Source organism: Geotrypetes seraphini, chromosome 19 (genome assembly GCF_902459505.1).
Source record: "Geotrypetes seraphini chromosome 19, aGeoSer1.1, whole genome shotgun sequence".
Taxonomy (NCBI): domain Eukaryota; kingdom Metazoa; phylum Chordata; class Amphibia; order Gymnophiona; family Dermophiidae; genus Geotrypetes; species Geotrypetes seraphini.
The window spans coordinates 39,385,921-39,408,388 of NC_047102.1; the positions used below are offsets into that span (position 1 = coordinate 39,385,921).

At 43.8% G+C, this 22,468-nt stretch overlaps 1 protein-coding gene across 2 annotated transcripts in view; it reads left to right on the top strand.

Annotated features, from left to right (window-relative positions):
* The first annotated feature begins 17,386 nt into the window (after nt 1-17,386).
* Nucleotides 17,387-22,468, top strand: part of PTDSS2 (phosphatidylserine synthase 2) — a 170,583-nt gene continuing 165,501 nt past the window's right edge. For both annotated transcript variants that reach the window (XM_033928021.1, XM_033928020.1), the window contains exon 1: nt 17,387-17,728. In XM_033928021.1, coding sequence (XP_033783912.1) covers nt 17,547-17,728 — 182 coding nt within the window. In that variant the 5' untranslated portion in view covers nt 17,387-17,546. The remainder of the gene's footprint in view (nt 17,729-22,468) is intronic.

Below are 22,468 nucleotides of genomic sequence, written 5' to 3' on the forward strand. Positions count from 1 at the left end.
CGGGTAATACCGCGCCCTAAACCGCCGGCCGCGCTAGCCGCTGACGCCTCCCTTGAGCGGGCGGTAGTGTATAGGCCAGCGCGGGGCTAATGCGTGATGAAAAGTCACATGCGTTAACCCCGCTAGCGCGGCTTGATAAAAAGAGCCCTAAAAGTAGTGGCCGTGGCTCGAGGCACCTGGAAGGTCGCGTGACATCATCGTGTCGATGTCCGGGTGTGGGTGAAGGCCCTCCAGGCGGGCTCTGAGACGCCAGTGGGGGGTGCCAGAGGCACGTCCTGTAGGCAGTCAGCTGGCGTCAGCGTCTCTCCTCCTCCCCAGTGTGCCACGGCACACCTGAAACCTCAGGAGGCACACTAGCGCGCTTTGGCACACAGTTTGAGATACACTGCTCTAACATTATAATTTTGGGCTTCTTTTACTAAGGTGCGTTAGGGCCTTAATGCGCGGAAGAGCACGCACTAAAATGCCACGCGCGCTAGCCACTACCGCCTCCTCTTGGGTTACAGTTTAACATCCACAGTGTTGCACTATAACATTAAATAGGGTTACAACCTCTCCAACCCCACACCAGCGCTGTGCTGTGAACAAAAGACTTTTCCTCTCTCTGTTAGGTCCTAGCTCCCGCTTCCTGTCTAACCCCAGCTCTGGCAGGATCCACATTTCAAATCTAACATATTGTAATCAAAAAATAGAAAATTCTGGCTTTTGTTGTCTGGGCATTTATTATTCATGTTGGTCCCAGGCTCTGGTTTCTGTTTGTCTTCTGTTAAGTCGCTCACCAGGGTCTCCTGCCCATTTGACATTTTCTTCTTTCTTCATGCTCACCATCCATCTTCCATCTCTGTACCTTCCCTTCCACTGCCATATCCAACATTTATGTTTCTTTTCCCATTGTCTACATCTCTCTCTCTTTCTCTCTCCCTGCTTTGTGCTCTGGGTCAAACCTCTCTATTCCCCTCCATGCAGCATCTCTCCCTCCCTCCCCTCCGTTATCTTGTGCAGCGTTTCTTTCTCTCTCCCTATGCATCATCTCTCCCTGCCCTCCACCCTATGTCCTAAAATTCATATCATATTTAAGCTGTTTGGAGGAATAAAATTAGGAGATAGGTCAAGAAATGTATAGGTGAACAGCCATGCTAGCAGACTGCTGGTAGTGTGGCTGCACTTAACAGTCATGACAGCTAATCATGACAGCTAATCATGACTCACACTAGCAGTCACAGCCAGCCACACCAGTGTTCTTTCTCTGGCGTTTCGTTCTTTATCAGGGTCGGGGATGGTGTAACGACTATGAAGAAAATATATAGAAAGCTAGCATTAGTTCTTCACTACGCTAAACCATCTAAACGACATCCCCGACCCTGATGAAGAACGAAACGTGTCGGTGGGGAATGAAGCAGTAACTGTTCAAAAATCAATCAAATGAATCAAAAAGCTAAGTTCACATATACATATTTATTTATTTATTGAAAGAAAATTTATTAAATATAAGCACAGGCACTTTAAGAAAATTTGACAATAATAATTAATTACACCGATTTAAATAGTTCCGGTGAGAAGAACCACCACACAAGATTTGCCAAATATATAGTGCAAGTGTGGGGATCTGAGGGACTTTGGTGAATATAAAAGAGTATGTTTGAAGAATGAACTCCTGAAGAAGTATTATTAACATTAATGTATTAAACCCATAGTAGTCATCACATCAGGTTTGTACCAATGGCTACTGGAAAACCCATGCTAGCTGCTTAAGGGCCTCTTAAAAATTTGGGGTGGGGGGAACCAACCACAACCTCAGTCAGATGTCAGTTTATCCTTCACAGGAGCTGTCCAGAGCATGGTGCTGAACAGTTCTGCATGGCCTTGACTATAGTTTATGAAGAGTCCTTTTACTAAGCTGCAGTAAGCACCAAAATGGCTTACCAGACGGGGAAGCAATCCAAATGCAGGACTCGTGCGGAAAAGATGTCAAACACACAGCAAGGGACAGTCCGAAAAAACTTCATTAGTTCACAGCACGATGTGAGTTGCACAGATTCGACACTAACAGTGTTTCGGCAATTCTGCCTTTGTCAAGCGTCTCCAAGTGAGGAGATGTTTGTTTATATGCCGTATTAGAATTCGCAATCACCAATGTTGTAGGAACCACAGGTCAAATGCCCAGATTGAATCCGTTTGTGACGAAAGACTTAGGCACCGCTAGGTACAATTCTCTAAAGGACTTAGGTGCCTATAATGTAGGCCTTTAAAACCCTGGCCTACATTATAGACTTCTATAAGTTAGGCACGATTCTATAATGGGTGCCCATGTGTGATTGAGAGGCAGTAACTTTAGGCACCTATCAATTTTAGGTGCCAATTACAGAATCTGGCCCTAATTGTAATTTCCTAATTGCTCATGCCTAAAAAGTATAGAAGATGTCTGTTATTTCCATAAAACTGGACTTGTGTGACAAAGATAGTCATATTTTTCAAATTACCTATTTAAAATGTGAAAATGCCAAACTTTCATCTTTTCATTCTTATAAAGTCATAAAAAGCAACATATGAATCATAATTAACATGTATTTACTGTATATTGAATTTATACAAAGATGACCACAAAAGATTTAGAAATGAGTAGTTTTTCAAGATTTACGATTATATTGTCACTGTCACGAATCAGCTCCCAGATGTAGTTTCATGTTTTCATTATATTGTCCTTTGTAGTGGCGTTCAAAGTCCAGTATATCCTAGTGGAAGTGCTCACCTTGCTCCTCTGAGTAGGTTCCCATGTGCTCCCTGAATGTCTCAAGATGAATATCAAGGACATGGACTTTGTGAGACATCCTTTAGCCCATTTTACTGTAATTCAGATTCTCAACCAATTCCACATAGTTTTCAGTCTTGTGATTGCTCAAGAAGCCCCGAACCACTGCAGCAAAGCTGTTTCAAGCTGCTTTTTCCTTCCTGTCTTGGAAAATTCCTTGCACTACAGGAATTTCTTTGTCTTTAGTCTGATGAAGATGCCAGCTTTGACCTTTGCTTCAGACAGATTAGGGAAGATTTCTTGAAGATATTTGAAGGCTGCCAACTCCTTATCTAGAGCTCTGACAAATTGTTTCATTAGGCCCGATTTGATGTGCAATGGTGGCATCAGCACCTTTTGGGGTCCACCAGTGGTTCCCATTTGATGTTGTTTCTCCCTGCAGAGAACTCAGCCAGTCCCATCTTTGGTAGTGCGACTTTGTGGCCCTGCTGTCCCCAAAGACAGAGATAGCAGGGGAACTACTGCACCTTAGTAAAAGGGCCTCTAAGTTTATTCATCTTGGAATTAATCTGGAATGTTCTGCAAAAATAAAAATAAAAAAGGTGAATGTCAAAATATCAATGCCCTGATCACAAAAGCAAAGTTTGAGGACCATTTTCTATATTTTTGTGGCATAGGCATTTAAGAAAGAACACTTATTATCCAGTAACAAAAAATAAATACATTTTGTTACATAATGATATCATCCAACAATGGATTTGGTGTTAGAATTCATTTGACTTTTTTTTTTCTAGTTACTTGTATGAATTTAAAATCGTTTTAACAGTGGAACCTGGAGTGGCCCGCTCTCACAACAAACCTCTTGTCAACCCACCCATCCTGGGTCCCAATAACACGCTCCACACTGTCATTGGTGAAACCTGGCCGCAGCCCTGTTTATTGAAATAAACATATAACTTCAATAAATTATAACCATGTTTAACAAACAGGCATTGTAAACAACATCATCTTGAACCCGAGCTACTATGGCCATTAAATGCCCCCCCCCCCCCCGACCCCGCCGTGCTAGCAAGGGTCCGAGGGGTAGCATATCTCCACAAGCCCCATTGTCCAGGGTCATCTGACCCACCAGGCACGGCTCCGCGCCAGCCCACCGCTCATCCCTTGATGAGCCCAGCAGCCAGTAGCTCGAGATACCGCCACAGGCCTGTGAGCTGCGGCTAAGTTCCCAACCAATGCTCACAACACGAGGCAAAGTCATTCAACAAAAGGTCCAACCCGATGTCAAAGAGGTGCACCCGATCCCTAGAAAACAAACCTGCACATGACACATCTACCCAATCGTGCCAGATTTGTGCACCACCCCTGACCTCGACCCACCTGCCTATTCACCTTACAAAGTCCACCATCAGGATGCCAACTGACGAGGTCGGGGAATAATGTCCGACCACACCAGCAGGGTACTGGGAAACCACCTCTGTACTACACCCAAATTGCCTGTGATGGTATCAATCAGTTGCTTCCCAGTACACGCCTCCACATCATTGCCCCCAAGGTGCAGAAGCAACATCTCCGGATGACGGGAGCGATGACGAAAGTCCTCCAGCAGAGACAGCAACTGATGCCAACGCTTGCCCCGCTGACCCCACCAGGACACACGGACATCAAGCTCCTGAAGACCCAAGTGCAGGCCTCCTGGTCGGACGACAGCACGCTCCCCGGCCCAATGGACAAAGGAGTGCCCAACGATCTAGACCGACAAAGGTCGGCAGCTCGCATCTGGAAGCAAAAACTCACGGTCAAGTCAGCAGGTCAAGTCATGCCTAAACCACCGTGGTGTTAGTTCAACCCTCATGCACCCCCCACACTTGCACGCAATCCCCAGCCCCAAAACCTACAATAACCCTTCTAAAACCCAGATGCATCAGGCCAACCACTGCCACCCAGGCCCATGGGACGAATATAGCTCTGATAAGCCTCAGAGGTCCAGCGTCCCAAGCGTTGAATGCCGGACACAGGCATCCCAGACCGGAAAGCACAGGTAGCAGCTCCAATCCGAAAAGAGTGCATGCCATAATGTGCAGGGTCCTCTCCACACCGTGCTAAGGCCAGACGCAAAACTGCCAAAAGCTGGGAATGCCCAACCCCCAGAAGGACGAACCGCCGTATAGGCAGCCACTGACATTACAGGGCACGAAACGCTGCACCACCAATGTGCGCCCTCTGCCCAGCTGGTCCATCTTGAATCTGGCGATAAACAAATGCACCAGACCCTCTTCCAACTGAACATGATGGCAAAGGAGACCTCGTACCCCAAGAACATCGGAGGGGTGAACGAGGAGCTCTTCTATGCGCAGAGCCCCAAAAAACACCAGAGAAAAGGCCACGCGGAGAAGGCATTCCTCAAATCCGGAAGGCACCACAACTGGCAAGATCTGGATGAGTCGCAGTAATAGGGCGTGCGTGAAAGGCAAACGAGGATCCGGAACACTCGGGGCCACCCGACCCCAGGCCCGCAGCATTCGACGGGTCAAAAACCATGATGAAGGACAATGGCAGCCCAAAGCCCTGCAAAAGAAGGCAAAGCCTGCTAAATGAGCTGCCGCCGCACTGCGGGAATGCCCAGCATGTAGGGAAGTGGCCACGAAATCAGCCAACAAGATCTCCGGCACAGGGCCCGGAATCCAACCCCGGGAACTCAAAAATAGTACAAAAACCAGCATTGTATCGTGTCCAAGTGGTGGCCTCATACTTTCTACCATAAATATAGCAGATAGGGTGGGATATGGGCCTGGATCCCCCTCTCTGTGGTTCACTGCACTACCCACTAGGCTACTCCAGACACCTGCTTGCTGCTCTACTAGGATTGCCCATAATATCTGTAGCACTCATAGAAGCTGGGATGTACTGTTTCTGTCAATCTTTGGGGGGTGGGGGGGGGGGTCAGTGACCATTGATAAAGTATGGGGGAGTCATGCCTTCATGCATTCAGTAGTCATCTGGTCAGTTTGGGTATCTCTTTGCCCCTTATGTACTTTTAAAACAGGTCTGACTCCGAACATCTAAATGATGCTCTGGACATCTTCAAAAAGGTTTTGCTATCCCTGCAAGACATTCAAGTCCGAAGGCTGCTCTAATCCCACCCGAAACATGCATCTAACATGCTCCCTTAAGATTTAGACATACTGGAGGAAAAATGGCCTGCAAGACATCTAAAAAGTCACTTTCATAAATTGGCACTTGGGAAGTTTTGGCGATCAAAAAGTCCAAGTGCCACTTTATGCCATTTTTTGGATATCTTTCTGTTTTGAAAATGAGCCCCTTGGTGTGATGGATCCCAGCTTGTTTCAAACAATGAATTACAAGTCTATAACTGACTTTCTGCCTTTTTCTTCATCATCTTAATTTGCACTGATTGTGTACTATAATGTTCTAGTAGCCACACTGGTCCCTGGGTAAAGAAAGCATCTATGTGGTCTCAAGAGCTCATGAATGGCACAATCTCTGGATATTTCTCATATTAGTACAGTCGCAGTAATCACAGGGACCTAAAGGTTTCCTCCTTTTTTGTGTCTATATGAAAAAAAAAATGCTTAACATGTAGGACCCATAGGGTTCAAAAAATCTGAAAACTGTATGTATTACACTTCTCCCTCCGTATCCGCAGTTTCCATATCTGCGGATTCACTTATTTGTGATTTTTTGAGAGCTGACTCCGCCGCCCCCCCCCCCAAATTACATCATCATTAAAGTTCTTTTTCCTTTTACTGTACCAATAAAAAAGTGTATTGCTTACCATTCACTCTGAAAATTGCCGCTACCATGCTTTCTCTCACAAATTTGTTGCTTCCGTGCTTCACAGTGTGCACTGAGAAAAACGCTGCTTCCCAGCATCCATAGAGAGAAAGACTTCTTCCCAGCATGCCTGCCCAGAAATCACTGGCTGCCTGCCCTGAAATCGCTGTAGAAAAATTATTCACGGTTCCAATAATAAAAACGGAAGGCTTTTTCTAAAAACCGCGAATAACATTAAAAAAGTTATTTGTGGTTTTTCCGTAAACGCGCCTATGGTCCACACGCATGTCCTGCAAATACGGAGGGAGAAGTGTAGTAAGATTGAGGGTAGCATGAACAGAGACAAAAGTCTAACAAGCTCTGACTTCTTCACTGTCTTTGGTATCCACCTAGTGGGGATCCAAGGGAAAACAATGTGGAATTTTGTCACAGCAGACTATCCCCCCATTGGAAGAACTGTATGAGTGACTCAAATGGCATCACCTTGGATTTACACTGCGAATCAAAGTAGACAACTTCGTGGTAATTCCAGCTTTATTACATGACCTGTATTCAGTAGTTTAGAATCCATTAAGCCAGCATCAGCATGATATTGTAAGACAAGCACACCAGTATGGAATCAATAAAGTAATAAAGATACTTGACTCCACTCTGCTTAATTGTATGAGTTACTCTACATAAACATTACGCATCAATATTTTAGGAGATACAGGGTCACCAGTGAGCACGATAAAAAGAAAATGATTATTAAATGTCACAGAACTGGGTGATTTTGCAACGTCTGAGATGCATTAATTATAGGTTACATATACTGTGTACTTGTAGAGGGCATACAGATGCTTGTTCATTGTGTTAAGCCTCTCACTGTTTCCTCTAGGAGCTTATCACATATATAAATATATTACATATATCATATTTCTCTGTTTTATTCATGGAATTTGAAACATTGCCGCGGGATTGGAAGGTAGTGAGGAATAGACCATCTCTGGCCAATAACATCTGTTGGTGTTGCAGGTGAGCTGCTTTCACAATAAACTTTATGTAAACTGCAGTATTAATAGGATGTTCTCTTTGACAGGTGCTAAGTTGTGGAATGCGCTTCCTGCGGGTTTGTGCAATCTTAAGAATTACTTACCATTCTGTAGGCTACTTAGAGCATATTTGCTCCAACAAGTTTTTATATTGAAAGGTCATATATGATCCAACAAATATATCATAAACAACTCAGTTGCCAATCTAACTTCCTTTGTTAGAGCACTGAAAGTGCTCAGAAAAAGTTAATGAGAGACCAAACTGGAGTCGCATCCCAACACAACAAATCTCTCCTTTTTCAATCATAGCACTTGGAAATATTTCTTCTTAATAAAGGATGTAATACTTTCTTCATCAAAATCGAGTCGTATCAAAACATATCAACTTATCTGTGCAAAACGTAGCCAGTTCTTGGCGGGTTCTGTCGTGTCTCACACAAAACTTCTTCAGAAAACTTGAAAGGCAAAAAATTCTCACTGCTTTGCTCTGTAAAAAAACAAAGTTACAGGTTAGTACACCTTCAAGCCACAAAAACAAAGCCAACTTATAAATATATGCAGTGCATGTTGAAGGGTATCTCACTCTATGCTGTTCATTTCTCATCCGAAAAATAGACGCCATCCACATTCCAATATCCAATTATATTCAAACCCGGAGTGAAAAAGATCTTCGAAACTCATCAGAACTCAATATAGGTTTCACCAATCAACTATTAACAAAGAAAAGGCCACCACTCGACCTCTTTATTGAAGCCCGCAGTGTTACTGTTTTCATGTAACAGCTTCTGCCCTATTTTTGGTTTTTGAGGTCCTATATGATGATGTCATAACTCAAAGAAACATCTATTGTGGCTTGATAGTTTTTGTTGTTTTTGAATGGCTTTATGGAATTGTTTTATGTTTTAATTATTAATGCTAAATAGTAAACTGCCTACTATCAAGGACAGTGTGGTATAGAAACTATGGAAATAAATAATAGAAATTTAAATGTAGGGTATTTCTTATGAAGGAAATAGGAGTTGATAACAGATGTAAAGAGCTCGGGAGATCAAATGGAAACCAGTCAGGTCAGGTTGGAGGTCAATAAAACTTAAGTGAAATTTCTCATTCATCTGGGGAGTGTTTAAGAGATGCATTCTTAAACACTTGCCAGATGGATATAGATATATATATATATATATATATTTTTTTTTTTTTTACTGTGAATGCACCAATCCTTGAGGATCTACCTGTGATAGACCGTTCAAATCAGGCAAATGTACCTGCTTGAACTCTGATACGAATCAAAGGGTTCAGAGTGGATATTTTTTAATTCACTGAGAAACCTGTGGAATTTTTTTTTTTTTTTTTGCAGTTTCACTAAAACATTCATGATTATTTATTTATTTTAAAGCTTGAACATCCCTAGTGTTACTAACTATTGGGGGGGGGGTAGCATTATCAAGGTACAGTAAAAGATGTGATTACACCACACCTTGATCTACCGTGGGAGTTAGTATCCTGCAGTATTTCAGTACCCCAAGTTGCTAAAGGTGCCATTGTGGGTGCCATGTCTGGGTTTTCCTGGATGTCTGCTAAACCTAGGTTGGCACCCGGCATCATTGCACCATCCACCACCTGCTCTTTCTCTCTGTGCCGCACGCCTCCCCTACCCCCGCGTACCTCTTCAAATGTTTATCGGTGCGAGCAGCATCTTGTGCCTGCTGCTCACCCTGGCCTTGGCTCCCTTCTGACGTCACATCATGGCTCCACGACCAGGAAGTGATGTCAGAAGGGAGCCTAGGTTGGTGGAAGATGCTGCTCATGCAAGTGAACATTTCAAGAGGTGTATGGGAGGGGGCAGAGAGGAGAAGAGGCACTTGTGCACTCCCTCACCCCCTCCCCCGCAAAGACAGCACCTTACTACATCACTGCTGGATACTTCCCTGTAGGCTGGTTTATACACAGTGAATGAGGCTACAAGATGGAAAAGCACTCACAGCAACGAGGTCAAGGAGGTGGAAGTACCCTTTCAACTGTAGATATGCTACAATGACATTATCTCCATTTCCTTTCCTGTGTTGTGCTTGCTTTCTGTATGAAAGGAATGATCACATTTCTAAGGATGTCAGTCAAGAACTCTTCCTTAGCATTCAAGCTGCTTCTCATACATATGTTAGTAACAAGCATAATATGGCCCATTTTATAGAAGTGTGTGGCACAGTGATTGGATCTACAGCCTCAGCACCCTGGGGTTGTGGGTTCAAACCCCTCGCAGCTCCTTGTGATCCCGGGCAATTCACTCAGTCCTCCATAGCCCCAAGTACATTAGATAGATTGTGAGCCCACCGGGACAGATAGGGAAAATGCTTGAGTGCCTGATTGTAAAACCGCATAACTAAACCTTGATAGGCGGTATATAAAAACCTAATAAACTTGAAACACTGAAGATGTCTTAGCACATAAAAAAAAAAAAGGGATTGAATGAGTGCAGGTTTAGAATTTATGAGGAGTAAAGTAATTTGATGATGTTGCTCAGAAATTTCAAGTCCTAATTGGGTTGTTTCTGGAACAATAGCAGCATCCTGTGGACAGTGATGTGAATATCAGATGTGGTGTTTGCACTTAACCCTGAAAGGGCCCTCTGATCCCCAGAAGGGATGGCACAATACCTTTAGAAGTTTATATATAAACTTCTTTTGGTTTGTCCAATAAGGTACGAGGGGCCGCTGAAAAGTTCTCAGGCCAGCCTTGAATGTTGTAGAGCCATGAAACTTCAAAGTTATTCCACATTTTTCTTGATACTTTTCATTTCATGTCATTGAAACGAAAAGTGTCAAGAAAAGTGAGGAATAACTTGTAAGTTTTATGGCTCCACCTCATTCTCTTCTTGGCTGGGCTGAGAACTTTTCAGTGGCCACTTGTATTGTGATGTCATAATGCCTCATTCCATCAATGCCTAAGAGCCAACCTCATTGGTGATGTCACAATGGCTTGGTTTCCCTATACTTGTGCCCATTTACTAGATGCATTTGCTTCATTGAAACGAAAAGTGTCAAGAAAAGTGTGGAATAGCTAGTAAGTTTCATGATCCCATTCTCTTCTTCTTTTTATATTGCAGCTCTTTCAGTTTTTCCTTCACTTCCAAGTCTTGTTCTCACTTTTTTATATTTGTTTACATTTAATTATTTTATTGTAAGCCGTTTAGCCATTTTTTGATATGTGGGATATCAAATCATAATAAAACTTGGAAAACTAGTTAGCATCTGGAGTGTTACTCAATCGAAGAAGCTTATCAGATTGGATTGACAAGACCTTCCCATTGTAAAGCCATGCTGGTGGGGATCCCTTAATCTTTCATCATCCAGGAACGTGTCTAATCTGTTCTTAATCAATTTTTCCCATGAGTTTACTCACTATTGATGTGATACTCACTGGTCTATAATCATTGCACATCTCTCTTTGCACTTTTTTGAGGATGAACATATGAAGGATCCCCTCATGTTGAATGTTTTACACATGTGAGTGACTGTGGGATCCTTTGAGATTTGCTCACACAGTTTGCAGCTTGCCACACTGCAAGGATGTGTGCCATTTTCTTCATGGGTTCGAGTGGAGAGCTTGCTTTTTGCCTATTTTTTGTTTTAGATTAGGTGGCTGACGGAAGGCCAGCACAGGTGGAGCTGGGAATATTTCTTATAGTAATTCATCTTCCTGGAACAGTGGTTGTAGATCTCGTATCATTTTTCTCAGTTTTTCCAGCTCTTGATTGTATATATGTCACTACTCAGGGGGTCCAGTCTGTGGTTTTCTTGTCCTTGTAGTGCAATAAGTCTTCTCTGAATGTTTTAAGGCAATGGTTGGCAAACTGCGGCTCACGAGCCGCATGCGGCTCTTTAGTCACTTGAGTGTGGCTCGTGGCTCGTCTACAGCAGGGGTGCCCAACCTGCTTCCCTGCCTGGCTGGCACGGAACTTCCTCTCCGACGTTAGAATTGATGGGTGGCGAAGGTTGGTCGGCCCGGCGCTTCAGCATCCTCTTTACAGGGAAGGGAAGCAGAGAGAGCTCAGAACTCGGCGGTGGCCTGTTCCTTGATGGTGGCAGTGGCAGCCTATTCCCTGACAGTGGTTGCGGTCTGTTCCCCAATGGTGGTGGCTTGGGGAAGGCAAAAAGAAAGAAAGGGTGGGACAGGGAGACAAAAAGAAAGAAAGAAGGGAGACGGGAGACAGACAGAAAGGGGGCATGGAGAGAGAAAGAAAGAAGTGGGCAGGGTGAAAGAAAGAAAAAATTGGGGGAGGGAATGAGGTCTGGAGGAGAGGAAGCATACAAGAGGCTGAAAGAAGGGAAGAAATATTGGATGCACAGTCAGAAGAATAAAATGCAACCAGAGACTGATGAAATTACCAGACAACAAAGGTAGGAAAAATAATTTTATTTCCAATTTAGTGATCAAAATGTGTCCATTTTGAGAATTTATATATGCTGTCTATATTTTGCACTATAGTCCCCTTTTACTAAACTGCAATAGCGTTTTTTAGCGCAGGGAGCCTATGAGTCTCGAGAGCAGCACAGGGCATTCAGCGCAGCTCCCTGCGCTAAAAAACGTTATCACGGTTTAGTAAAAAGGGAGGGGGTATATTTGTCTATTTTTGTATAGTTGTTACTGAGGTGACATTGCATAAAGTCATCTGCCTTGACCTCTTTGAAAACCCGCGGAATATAAATGATAATTAACATTTTCTCTGTGTACAGTGGGCTTTGTATTTTTTAAAATTTTATTGTTGGTAGATCATTTTGACTTGGCCACGAAGGTAAGGGGGAGGGAGAGAGGGGGTCAGGCTTGACTGTGCAGGGAATTATTTTTGTAAAATCATGTTTTGTTATGTTACTGGCATTATTTAGATTTTAATTTCTATAAATGAATAGAATGAAAATGATATAAAATTGCTTGCTTGCTTTTATGTGCATGCGCTGAAGTGAAGTGGAGAGAGAGTGGGCTGAGGACACTGAAGGGAAATGGGAAAGAGAGAGTGGGGAGAAGACGTTGATTTATAAATTGACAATTGTACAGAATATTGTTTCTTTTTATACTTTAATATAATAAGTTCAGTATAAAACTATTTGAGGCTTGTGTGGATGGGATCAGATGGTATGCGGAGATGGGGACCGAGCTCACGGGGATGGAATGGGGCAAGGACAGAGACAAATTTTTTCCCCATATCATTCTCTAGTCTCTGCCACGAATCGATTTCGACTATGTGCGGGCGAGCAGGGTGTCAGTCGGATTGACGTAGCCATCGTAGTGCAAGCGGCCACGGGGTATGGCTCTCAAAACAAATCTTAATTGTTGTACTACTGATTTTGGCTCTTTTGACTAATGAGTTTGCCTACCATTGTTTTAAGGGATGAGGCAATATTCCTGGAGACTATTTTAGGGTTGTATCCTTTTAGTTTGAAGGATTCAGGTCCAGATTCTCAAAACTTTAACAACATCATAAAACTGTTTTCTGACGGTTTAGCCTGCAGGCATTTTAGCGGCGGATTATTAAAACGGCTTATCTCTGTCTTTAGTGAGGTTTCTAGGAGTCTCCGACACTGACATACAAATGGGCTCTTCAGTATTGAAATGAGCACTTTGGTGGATTCCTAACAATTGCCAAGTGGTGTCGGCTTTTGGTGACAAAAATCAGCAACTGGTCCAGGGATACCGGTACTGTGATAGCACTGTTTAAAACTCCGGCATGGCAGTATCAGAGACTGCTAGAAAGCCAACTGATTCTCTTCCGCCACAAGCACCCTCCCCCTGAATCAGCTACCTCCCCCAGCAGCGGGAGAAAAGCCCACTCTCTCCCGCCACAAAAAAACACTCCCCTGCAGTGGTGACTCCCTACTCCAGCAGTGGGAGCGATGTCCATTCTCTCCTACCACAAACACCACCCCTGCAGCTGCGATCCCCACCCCTAGAAGCGGAACAGATGCCCACTCTCTCTCGCCACCAAGTGACCCCCCACACACAAGCAGTGGGAGAGATGCCTATTCTCTCGCTGCCACACAACATCCCCCCTGCCTCCGACCCCTCTCCCCCTTATGTTGAATTAGTTGGCTGACCGGAGGGATTCCTATTCCATGCTGCCAGCTGGCCTGCCTCTTCCCCTCCCCAGTGCATCCTGGGATGCACCAGGGAGGGGGACCTAAGGCTCTGATTGGCCCGGGTTGTCTATGGTCCCTCCCATTTGAAGGGCCTTAAACAATCTGGGCCAATAATAGCCTCAGACCCCTCCCCAGATGCACCAGGAAGGGGCCTAGGGCTCTGACTGGCCTGGATTCTTAAGGCCCCTCCTAAGGGTGTGTCTGGGCAAATCAGAGCCCTAGGCTCCTTTCCGGTGCATCCAAGGAGGGGCCTGAGGCTCTGATTCGCCCAGGTTGTTTAAGGTTCTTCCTATGAGAGGGGCCTTAGACAACCTTTGCCAATCAGAGCCTCAAGCCCCTCCCCGGTGCATCCCAGGATGCAACGGGGAGGGGAAAGCCCATTTTGAAGAGGCAGGCTTGCTGGCCACAGAGAGTAGGCATCCCTCCAGTCAGCCAACTAATTCAAGGTAAGGAGAAGAGGGGTTGGAGGTGGGGAGGGGGGGGGGGTTGTGTGGCATCTCTCCCGCAGATGGTGGTGGGGGGGTTGCTTGTTCTTTTGCCATCTTGTTGGTGCTGCGGCCCGATGGTGATGCGGACTGAAGCTGAAGTTTTGGTACCGAGGATTGCTCCCTATAGTTGGAAATCTTGCTGTTGCTGAACTGTTTTGGGATTTTTAGTTTTAGTTTTTTATTTTAATTTTATTAAGAACATAAGAAGTTGCCTCCGCTGAGGCAGACCAGAGGTCCATCTCGCCCAGCGGTCCGCTCCCGCGGCGGCCCATCAGGTCCATTGCCTGAGTAGTGGTCCCTGACTAACTCTATAACCTATCTCTACTCCTATCCCTATACTTACCTCTACTCCTATCCCTATAGCCTACCTCTATACCTATCTATACCCCTCAATCCCTTTGTCCTCCAAGTACCTATCCAAAGCTTCTTTGAACCCCTATAGCGTGCTCCTGTTTATCACATCCTCCGGTAGCGCGTTCCATGTATCCACCACCCTCTGTGTGAAAAAGAACTTCCTAGCGTTTGTTCTAAACTTCTCCCCTTTCAATTTCTCTGAGTGCCCCCTTGTACTTGTTGATCCCCTTAATTTGAAAAATCTGTCCCTGTCTATTTTTTCTATGCCCTTCATGATCTTGAAGGTTTCTATCATGTCTCCTCTAAGTCTCCGCTTTTCCAGGGAGAAAAGCCCTAGCCTTTTCAGTCTGTCAGTATATGAGAGGTCCTTCATACCCTTTATTAGCTTAGTTGCTCTTCTTTGAACTCTCTCAAGTACCTCCATGTCCTTCTTGAGGTACGGTGACCAGAATTGAACACAGTACTCCAGATGCGGGCGCACCATAGCACGATACAGTGGCAGGATGACTTCCTTCGTCCTGGTCGTGATACCCTTCTTAATGATACCCAACATTTTGTTTGCTTTCCTTGAGGCTGTGGCGCACTGCGCCGACGCCTTCATTGTTGTGTCTACCATCACTCCCAGGTCTCTCAGTTTCTTTTTTTTTCCTTTTTTAAAATTATTTTTATTATAATTTTTTATTATTTATAATTAATATGTTTTTATAATTGAATTTTGTTAAATCTCTACTATTTAATAATTGTTACTCGGGTACTTTAGCTAAATTGTGAACTTTCGGAAGTCAATTTTGAATTTGATTGTAGGATGGTATGTATTGAAAGAATTGTAAAATTGTTTGAGCCTCTTCTCCCTCAAGTTTCAAGTTTATTTAAGATTTCATATATCGCCCATTCAACCTTCTAGGCGGTGTACAATGTCATAAAAACATGTATTTACAAAAAAAAACAACCATATTTAGAGAAACAGCACATCATTAAAAACAATAATAGTTATTAAAAACAATTAAAAACAAAAACAAACAGGAACAAAAGGGAAAAGGGCTAGAACTACAATGATCAAGTAGAGAGAAAGACAAATAAGGAAGAAAACAAAAGGAAGAGTGGCAAAAAATAAAATAAAACTATGTAGCTCTGAAAAGGACATTTAGGTCTCAAAAGCATCAAGGAAAAGAAATGTTTTTAACTTTGTCTTAAAATGGTGAAGAATTGATTCTTCCCGTAAATGGGCCATAATATTATTCCAAAGAGATGGAGTGCTGACAGAGAAAATGGTAGACCTCATTGTATTGATATACTTCAGAGATGGGATAGATAGAAGATTTTTGGCAGACGATCTTAGGGGATAAGAAGATTATTAATCAATTCGGGTTGGCTATTTTGTCTAGTTTTAAAAGTTAATAAAATAATTTTGTAAGTGATTCTGTGTTCTACTGGCAACCAATGAGCTTTATGAAGGAGGGGGGGGGTGTGACATGGGCTAACTTCTTTGTATTAAATATAATCTTTACTGCAGTGTTCTGTATAATCTGAAGTCTTCTTATTTCTTTCTTAGTTATGCCCTTGTAGAGAGCATTACAATAATCAATGCAGGAAATCACAAGAAAGTGGATCAAAATATTCAGAGAGACGGGTTCTAACAATTTGGATATGGACCTAATCATGCGTAGCCGGTAAAAGCAGCGCTGGACCACTGTGCTGATATGAAGATGATAACTGAGCTTACTATCGAAAGTGACTCCGAGTAGTTTTAAAGACACAACTTGAAGAGATTGAGTTTTAAATGTAAGAGGAGATGGCAGAGAAAGATCATTAATTTGGACTTTTCGATGTTCAGAGAGCATATGTAAATCTAACCCGGAATTGATTTTTTCCAATTTTTTATTTATGAGATTTATTTCAATTAAGTTGTTTAAGTCTATAGGATGAACTAATTGCACATCATCTGCATAGGCAAACATTGTGAAACCAATAGATTGCCCTAAAGTTAAAAGGGGTGCAAGGAAAATATTAAAAAGTAGGGGGGATAAAATCGAACCCTGTGGGATACCATAATCAGTTGCAAATGAATCTGATGATGTTGTATTGAAAACTACCTTGGAGGACCGATCAGTAAAAAAAAAGGTGAGAACCAATCCAAGACCTGGTCTATGATTCTAATTTCATACAGACCCACCAGAAAAAGCTTATGATCAACAGTATCAAATGCAGATGATAGGTCTAAGGAAATGAGCAAAATGGACTGATGGTGATCAAGATGATAAAGAATTTTGGTAGTCAACCCAATAAGTGAAAGATCTGTGGAGTGATGTTGGCTGAACCCTGTTTGGTTTGGATGGAGTACATTTGTTTGTTCAACAAAATCTGAGATGTCATCAATATACCAGTGGTATTTCATGGGTTTTGTCTGCTATGTATTTAGAACAGTCTCTTCTAGTTCTACGATGAAGAGGGAGGAAATAGTGGACAGACTGGAAATAGGCCATTTGGCTTTTAACTGGTGTTTGATTGTTTGTAGATCTCTTGTCTTTGAAAAAAAAAGCATCCTAGGTTGCAAGCGCTAGGTTTACATTTGTCCCCCCTAATCTAGTGCCTCTAAAATACAACTCAGCGACGTGCAAGCGCGCGACCGCCAGTCCCGCCCATATGCAAATGCTCTGTTTGAGCACGCCGCCTAAGAGGCGTCCCCATCGGAATTTCAGCAAAACAGTCCAGTTTCTCTCATTGACTCCGTCGCAAACGTGACCGCCCCTTCACAGGCCACGCCCCATCGCCCGTAGACAGTTATCTCCATAGCCCCGCCCACCCGCCAGTGGAAAGTCCAGGACGCCGTGTTCGCACGTGATTCCACGTCGAGGTCGAACTCCTCGCCGCGAGGGGAAAAGGGGCGGGGCGAACGCAGCGACGTCACCGGCGCGGCTAGGATAGTCTTGGGGGAGGTCGCGCGGGCGCCGCCGAGCAACCGTTTCTCGGCGCAGCTGCCTCGCCGGCGCCGGTTCCAGCCATGAGCCGGTCCGACAGGAGAAGCCGGCTCCCGGTCCGGCGGGGCGCCGTGGAGGAGCAGCCCAACGGCACCCTGCAGGCGGGCGAGCCTCGGAGTCGGCTCAAGCAGGTGCCGCGCGAGGACGGGCTCTGGCGGGCCACCGTTTCCGAGGTCTACGACGACGGCACCAACACCTACTTCTGGTAAGGCGGCCGGAAGCGCTTGGTTTGCACGTGCCCTTCACAATAGCCTTTGAAAGTTGCAGGACTTGCAATGCAGTTCACTTTCAGAGCTAGACATTGCAATCAAGGCGAGGTTTAGTTTATTTTTTTCTATTTTCCTTTTATGTATTCTTTCTATAAAAAAAATTGCATTTCTGCCCCCTTCTCCTATTGTTTGCATGGCCTGAGTTTGTCTGTTTAGTCCATGTTTGCCCAATAATTTAGTACATGTATGTCTACAATGCTGACATGTTTGTCTTCCTGTATTTTTTTTAATGCTTTGTACTGCTGGATAAAAGTTTAATCAAATATTTTGAATAAACAATTGCGTGAAGGGTGTAAAGTGGATGTGTAAACTGAAATAACTATCGGTGCCCTCTTTCTACCGATAAGGCAAAGTTTCATCACCTCCCAGGGTGACGACAATATCTTAGAACAGTGTCTCGCAAACTTTTTCGAGCCGGGGCACACCATAAATCTAGTGGCCCCGGCTCGAGATACCCGGAAGCGCACTGGCGTCAGCGTGGTGATGTCTTGCACACCGCTGTTGGCGCATGCGCCAAGACCCTTCAAACGGGCTTTGCGACGAAAGACACGTGCTGGAGAGAAGGCCCATGTAGAAAGACCTGCGCCGGAGAGAAGGCCCGTGCTGGACAAAAGGCCCATGCAGAAAGACCCGTGACGGAGAGAAGGGCCGGCAGAGAGAAGAGGTGCCGGCGTCACGAGAGGCAAGTCCTGTAGACAGTCATCCAGCGCCGGCACCTCTCCTCTTCTCCAGCATACCACGGCACACCAGAAATATCAGGCGGCACACAGTTTGCGATACACTGTCTTAGAAGGTGAACCGAGGAGTTAGGGAGGAGGACCATAAGGCTGAAGGTTTTCCTAGAGCAGCGTCTCACAAACTTTGTACGAACGTTGACATGATGACATCACGTTGATGTCTGTGCGCGCAGGCTCTCCACATAGGGTCCTGAGCTGCTAGTGGGGAGTGCTGGAAGGGAAGAGGCGCAGAGGGAAGGAGAGGTGCTGGCTACAGGATGTGCTTTTCGCTACCAGAGGCATGTCCTGTAGGCAGTCAACCGGCACCTCTCCTCCTCCCCAGCGTTTCACAGCACACCTGGTATTCCGGGCAGCACACAGTTTGTGATGCACTGGCCTAGAGTGGTCGATAGTTGCACTAGCCTTGGTGGCAGTGTAAATATTTGCCATTCAATGAGTTACAAAAGTGAGTTTGCATCATCACGGTATTGCGGTATATAAGCTTAATTTTTTTTTTTTTTTTAGGCTTTATATAAATTTTTAAAATAAATACATTTATTGCCATAAAAATTCCAGCAGCAGCACTTTAGGATTCTCCACTCACTTCTTCCTCGGTATTCGCGAGGGTTGGGTGCAGAGCCAGACTGCGAAGTGCGAAAAATCACGAATAAGTTTTCGGCTGGCTCTGACCCACCCCGCCTCATTCTGGACCTTCCTGCCTCCCTCCTGGCATCCCAGACCTTACTTGGTGGTCTAGTGAGCTTTCGGGGCAAGAGCGATCTTCCTATGCTCCTACCCCGTGAAGATCACTCATAGCAAATGGCTGCCGTGAATTCCGTCGTCTCTTGAGACTACAATGGGAACTGCTTCTAGCTATTTTCTATGAGTGATCTGCATGGGGCAGGAACGTAGGAAGATCACTCTTGTTCCGAAAGCCTGCTAGACCACCAGGTAAGGTCTATGAGGCGGGGAAGATCCAGTGGATATTTAAACTGCAGATTCAGAGGGAGAAGTGTATACTGTGTAACCCCCCCTTAAAAAACCCCACCTTATTATTTATTCATTAATTCATTCAATTTTCTGTACTGTTATCCCAAGAGAGCTCAGAATGGTTTACATGAGTTTATTCAGGTACTGGGGCATTTTTCTCTGTCCTGGCAAGCTCACAATCTTATCAACGTTGTTCTAGAATTTACATATTTGCAATCATGTGGTCTGTTAGGTTAGACTCTGTATTTAACTATGTAGAATTTTAGTGTGAGCCAAGAGCAAAATGAAAAGGAGGGAGCATGGAAGTTAGTTTTTAAATATTTAACTTACAGTATTTAAAAGTGGAGTAGTTGTAAACTAATACATGTATGAGTAGTGTTGAGTTTTGTTTTTACTGTTTAAGCGATGATGATGATTTGGGTTCTTTTTGGAGGATTTAAAAAAAATCTAAAATGGATAATAAATTGTGGCACAGTTAATGTAGTGCAACATGCAGGATGTGAAATGCACTGAACTGAATATATGAGTTTGGAAAAGAACAAAATGTTTTCCTTTTTGCAAAACTAAAAACAGGTACTAATGATTCCTTGGCTGAATTTTGAATAAAATATGGTATAGGAGCTAGTAAACATGCTATGTAGTCCGACAAAAGTCCATCAAGCTCGGAATCCTGTCATGAATCATGGCGTATTTGAATTAACTAGGAATTACTAAGAAGATATCAATAAATCTAGCAATTCTTGCTCACTGTCCCTACCTTCAGCTTACTCTCTCTACCCCCATTTGCTCTATTCATTATCCCCTCCCCTCCTCCATATCCCCCATGGAACACAACACAAGCCTCTACTCATCCCTCCTCCTGCTCCTGGTACCCAATACCAGATTGCTGTCTGTGCTTGGACCAATCACATGGCAGGAGGAGAGGAGTAGCTGCTGTGTTGTCCTCTGCCATCAGTCTGGTGACAAGTTGATTTGAGCCACGAGGGACACTGCAGTCTGTATTGTATGGTTGTGCAAAATTCCCACTGCTCGCCCTGGATCAGTAGCAAGGAATGTTGCTACTCTTTGGGTTTTTGCTGTGTACTAGTGATCTGAATTGACCACCATGAAGATGAGCTGGTCTGACCTAGTAAAGCTATTCTTCTGTTCTTATGAGTGAAAAAATACTTTCTCCAATTGCTTTTAAGAGTCTTTATCTGTTAGCTTTGTGGCCGAATCCTCTATCCTAGGATTATATTTTATTTAATTCATTTATATCCTGTTTTCCCCAAGGAGCTCAGAATGGGTAGAGCTTAAGTTTTTCCTATATACCTGTTCCACTCCACTCCTGAAAAACCCTAATCTATTCAACTTTCTTCATAAAGGGATTGTGTGTCCCTTTTATTATTTTGTTGTTCTTCCCTTTGTTTCTGATTCCACTACAGCAGTGGTTTCAAACTCGCGCCCGCCTCACTGCTTTAACTTTACGCAAGCGCTTTCCTGCTTCTGTATGCGATTGTCCTCGCGATTGTCCTCTCCACTTCACCTCACAATCGCATACAGATGCAGGAAAGCGCTTGCGTAAAGTTAAAGCAGTGAGGCGGGCAACGTTCTAAAACAATGGTAACATACCGAGGGCCTCAAAATAGTACCTGGTGGGCACGAGTTTGAAACCACTGCTGTAGTGGAATCAGAAACAAAGGGAAGAACAACAAAATAATAAAAGGGACACACGTGTCCTCTCCACTCCACCTCACAATCGCATACAGATGCAGGAAAGTGCTTGTGTGAGGTTAAAGCAGTGAGGCGGGCAATGTTCAGAACGTAAAGTAACCATTGGAGGCAGTGCAGCTTGTGCATGTGTACTTAATCTTGTGAGCTCTCGTGAAATTCGGCACTTCTTCTGGTGGTGACTGTTTGATGTAAGATGGTGGTTGTGTCCGGTGCTGGAGAAAGTGTGGTCGTGATCACCGGACATTTAAGGCACAAGTTGGACATTGATTCTCTCCTCTACAAAAAAGCCTAGAGGGCTACACCAAAATCTTGTCTCTTGCAGTTGATACTTTAGAATCTAAATCACAATTTTGCATGAGGTAAAACTCTTTATAGTTTATAAATCTTTCCTTAATTGCTTTTGGTAATTTCAACTATACACAGCTGTCATTTCTTTAATAAGACATTAACTATTTGTTCTGTGGCCCTCCAAGTACCTACAAATCCAAAATGTGGCCCTGCAAAGGGTTTGAGCTTGAGACTGCTTCACTACAGTATATCCTTTTAAGGATGGGGTGATCAGAACTGGGCAGTGTACTGAAAGTGCAGTTGCATCATATAGTAGGGGTAATATTCAGTGGTAGTGCTTTAAATACCATAGCTGGTATACTGAATGTACAGTATGTATTGGTTATTGACTGCTACTGCCTCTCTGTTCAGTTTAGACCTTTTACTTATGCTTTTGTTTTATTTCATATACAGCCCTTCTTTAGGCAGTAACAAGGCAGTTTCCAAAATGTTAAAATAGAAAGGAACTACAGATAATTTATATTTAATTTCTAATTTATCTGTTCAGGTGGCCTAATTTTACTATACAGTGTTTTTTTTTAAATTTTGCGACATCTTTCACTATACCAATTGTCTTGGGGTGGTTGACATTCAACTCTGCTCTTCTTAGATATTCAATCAGCTGTTGCTAGATGTATAATCTCCCCCCCCCCCCCCCGTGCCTCTAACAACCAGTACCGTCCTTACCTTGATTTAGATGGTTGATGGAGGGATTCCTACTCCTCTTCAAAATAGGCTTTTCCCTCCCTGGGGCCTGAGGCTCTGATTGGCCCAGTTTTTTAATTCTCCTTTTTTAAAAAGTACAGAGACTAGGGGACACTACAGGAAGTTATATGGTAATATTTTTAAACAAATAGGAAGAAATATTTTTTTAATTCATTGATTTGTTAAGCTCTGGAACTTGTTGCCGGATGATGTGGTAATAATGTT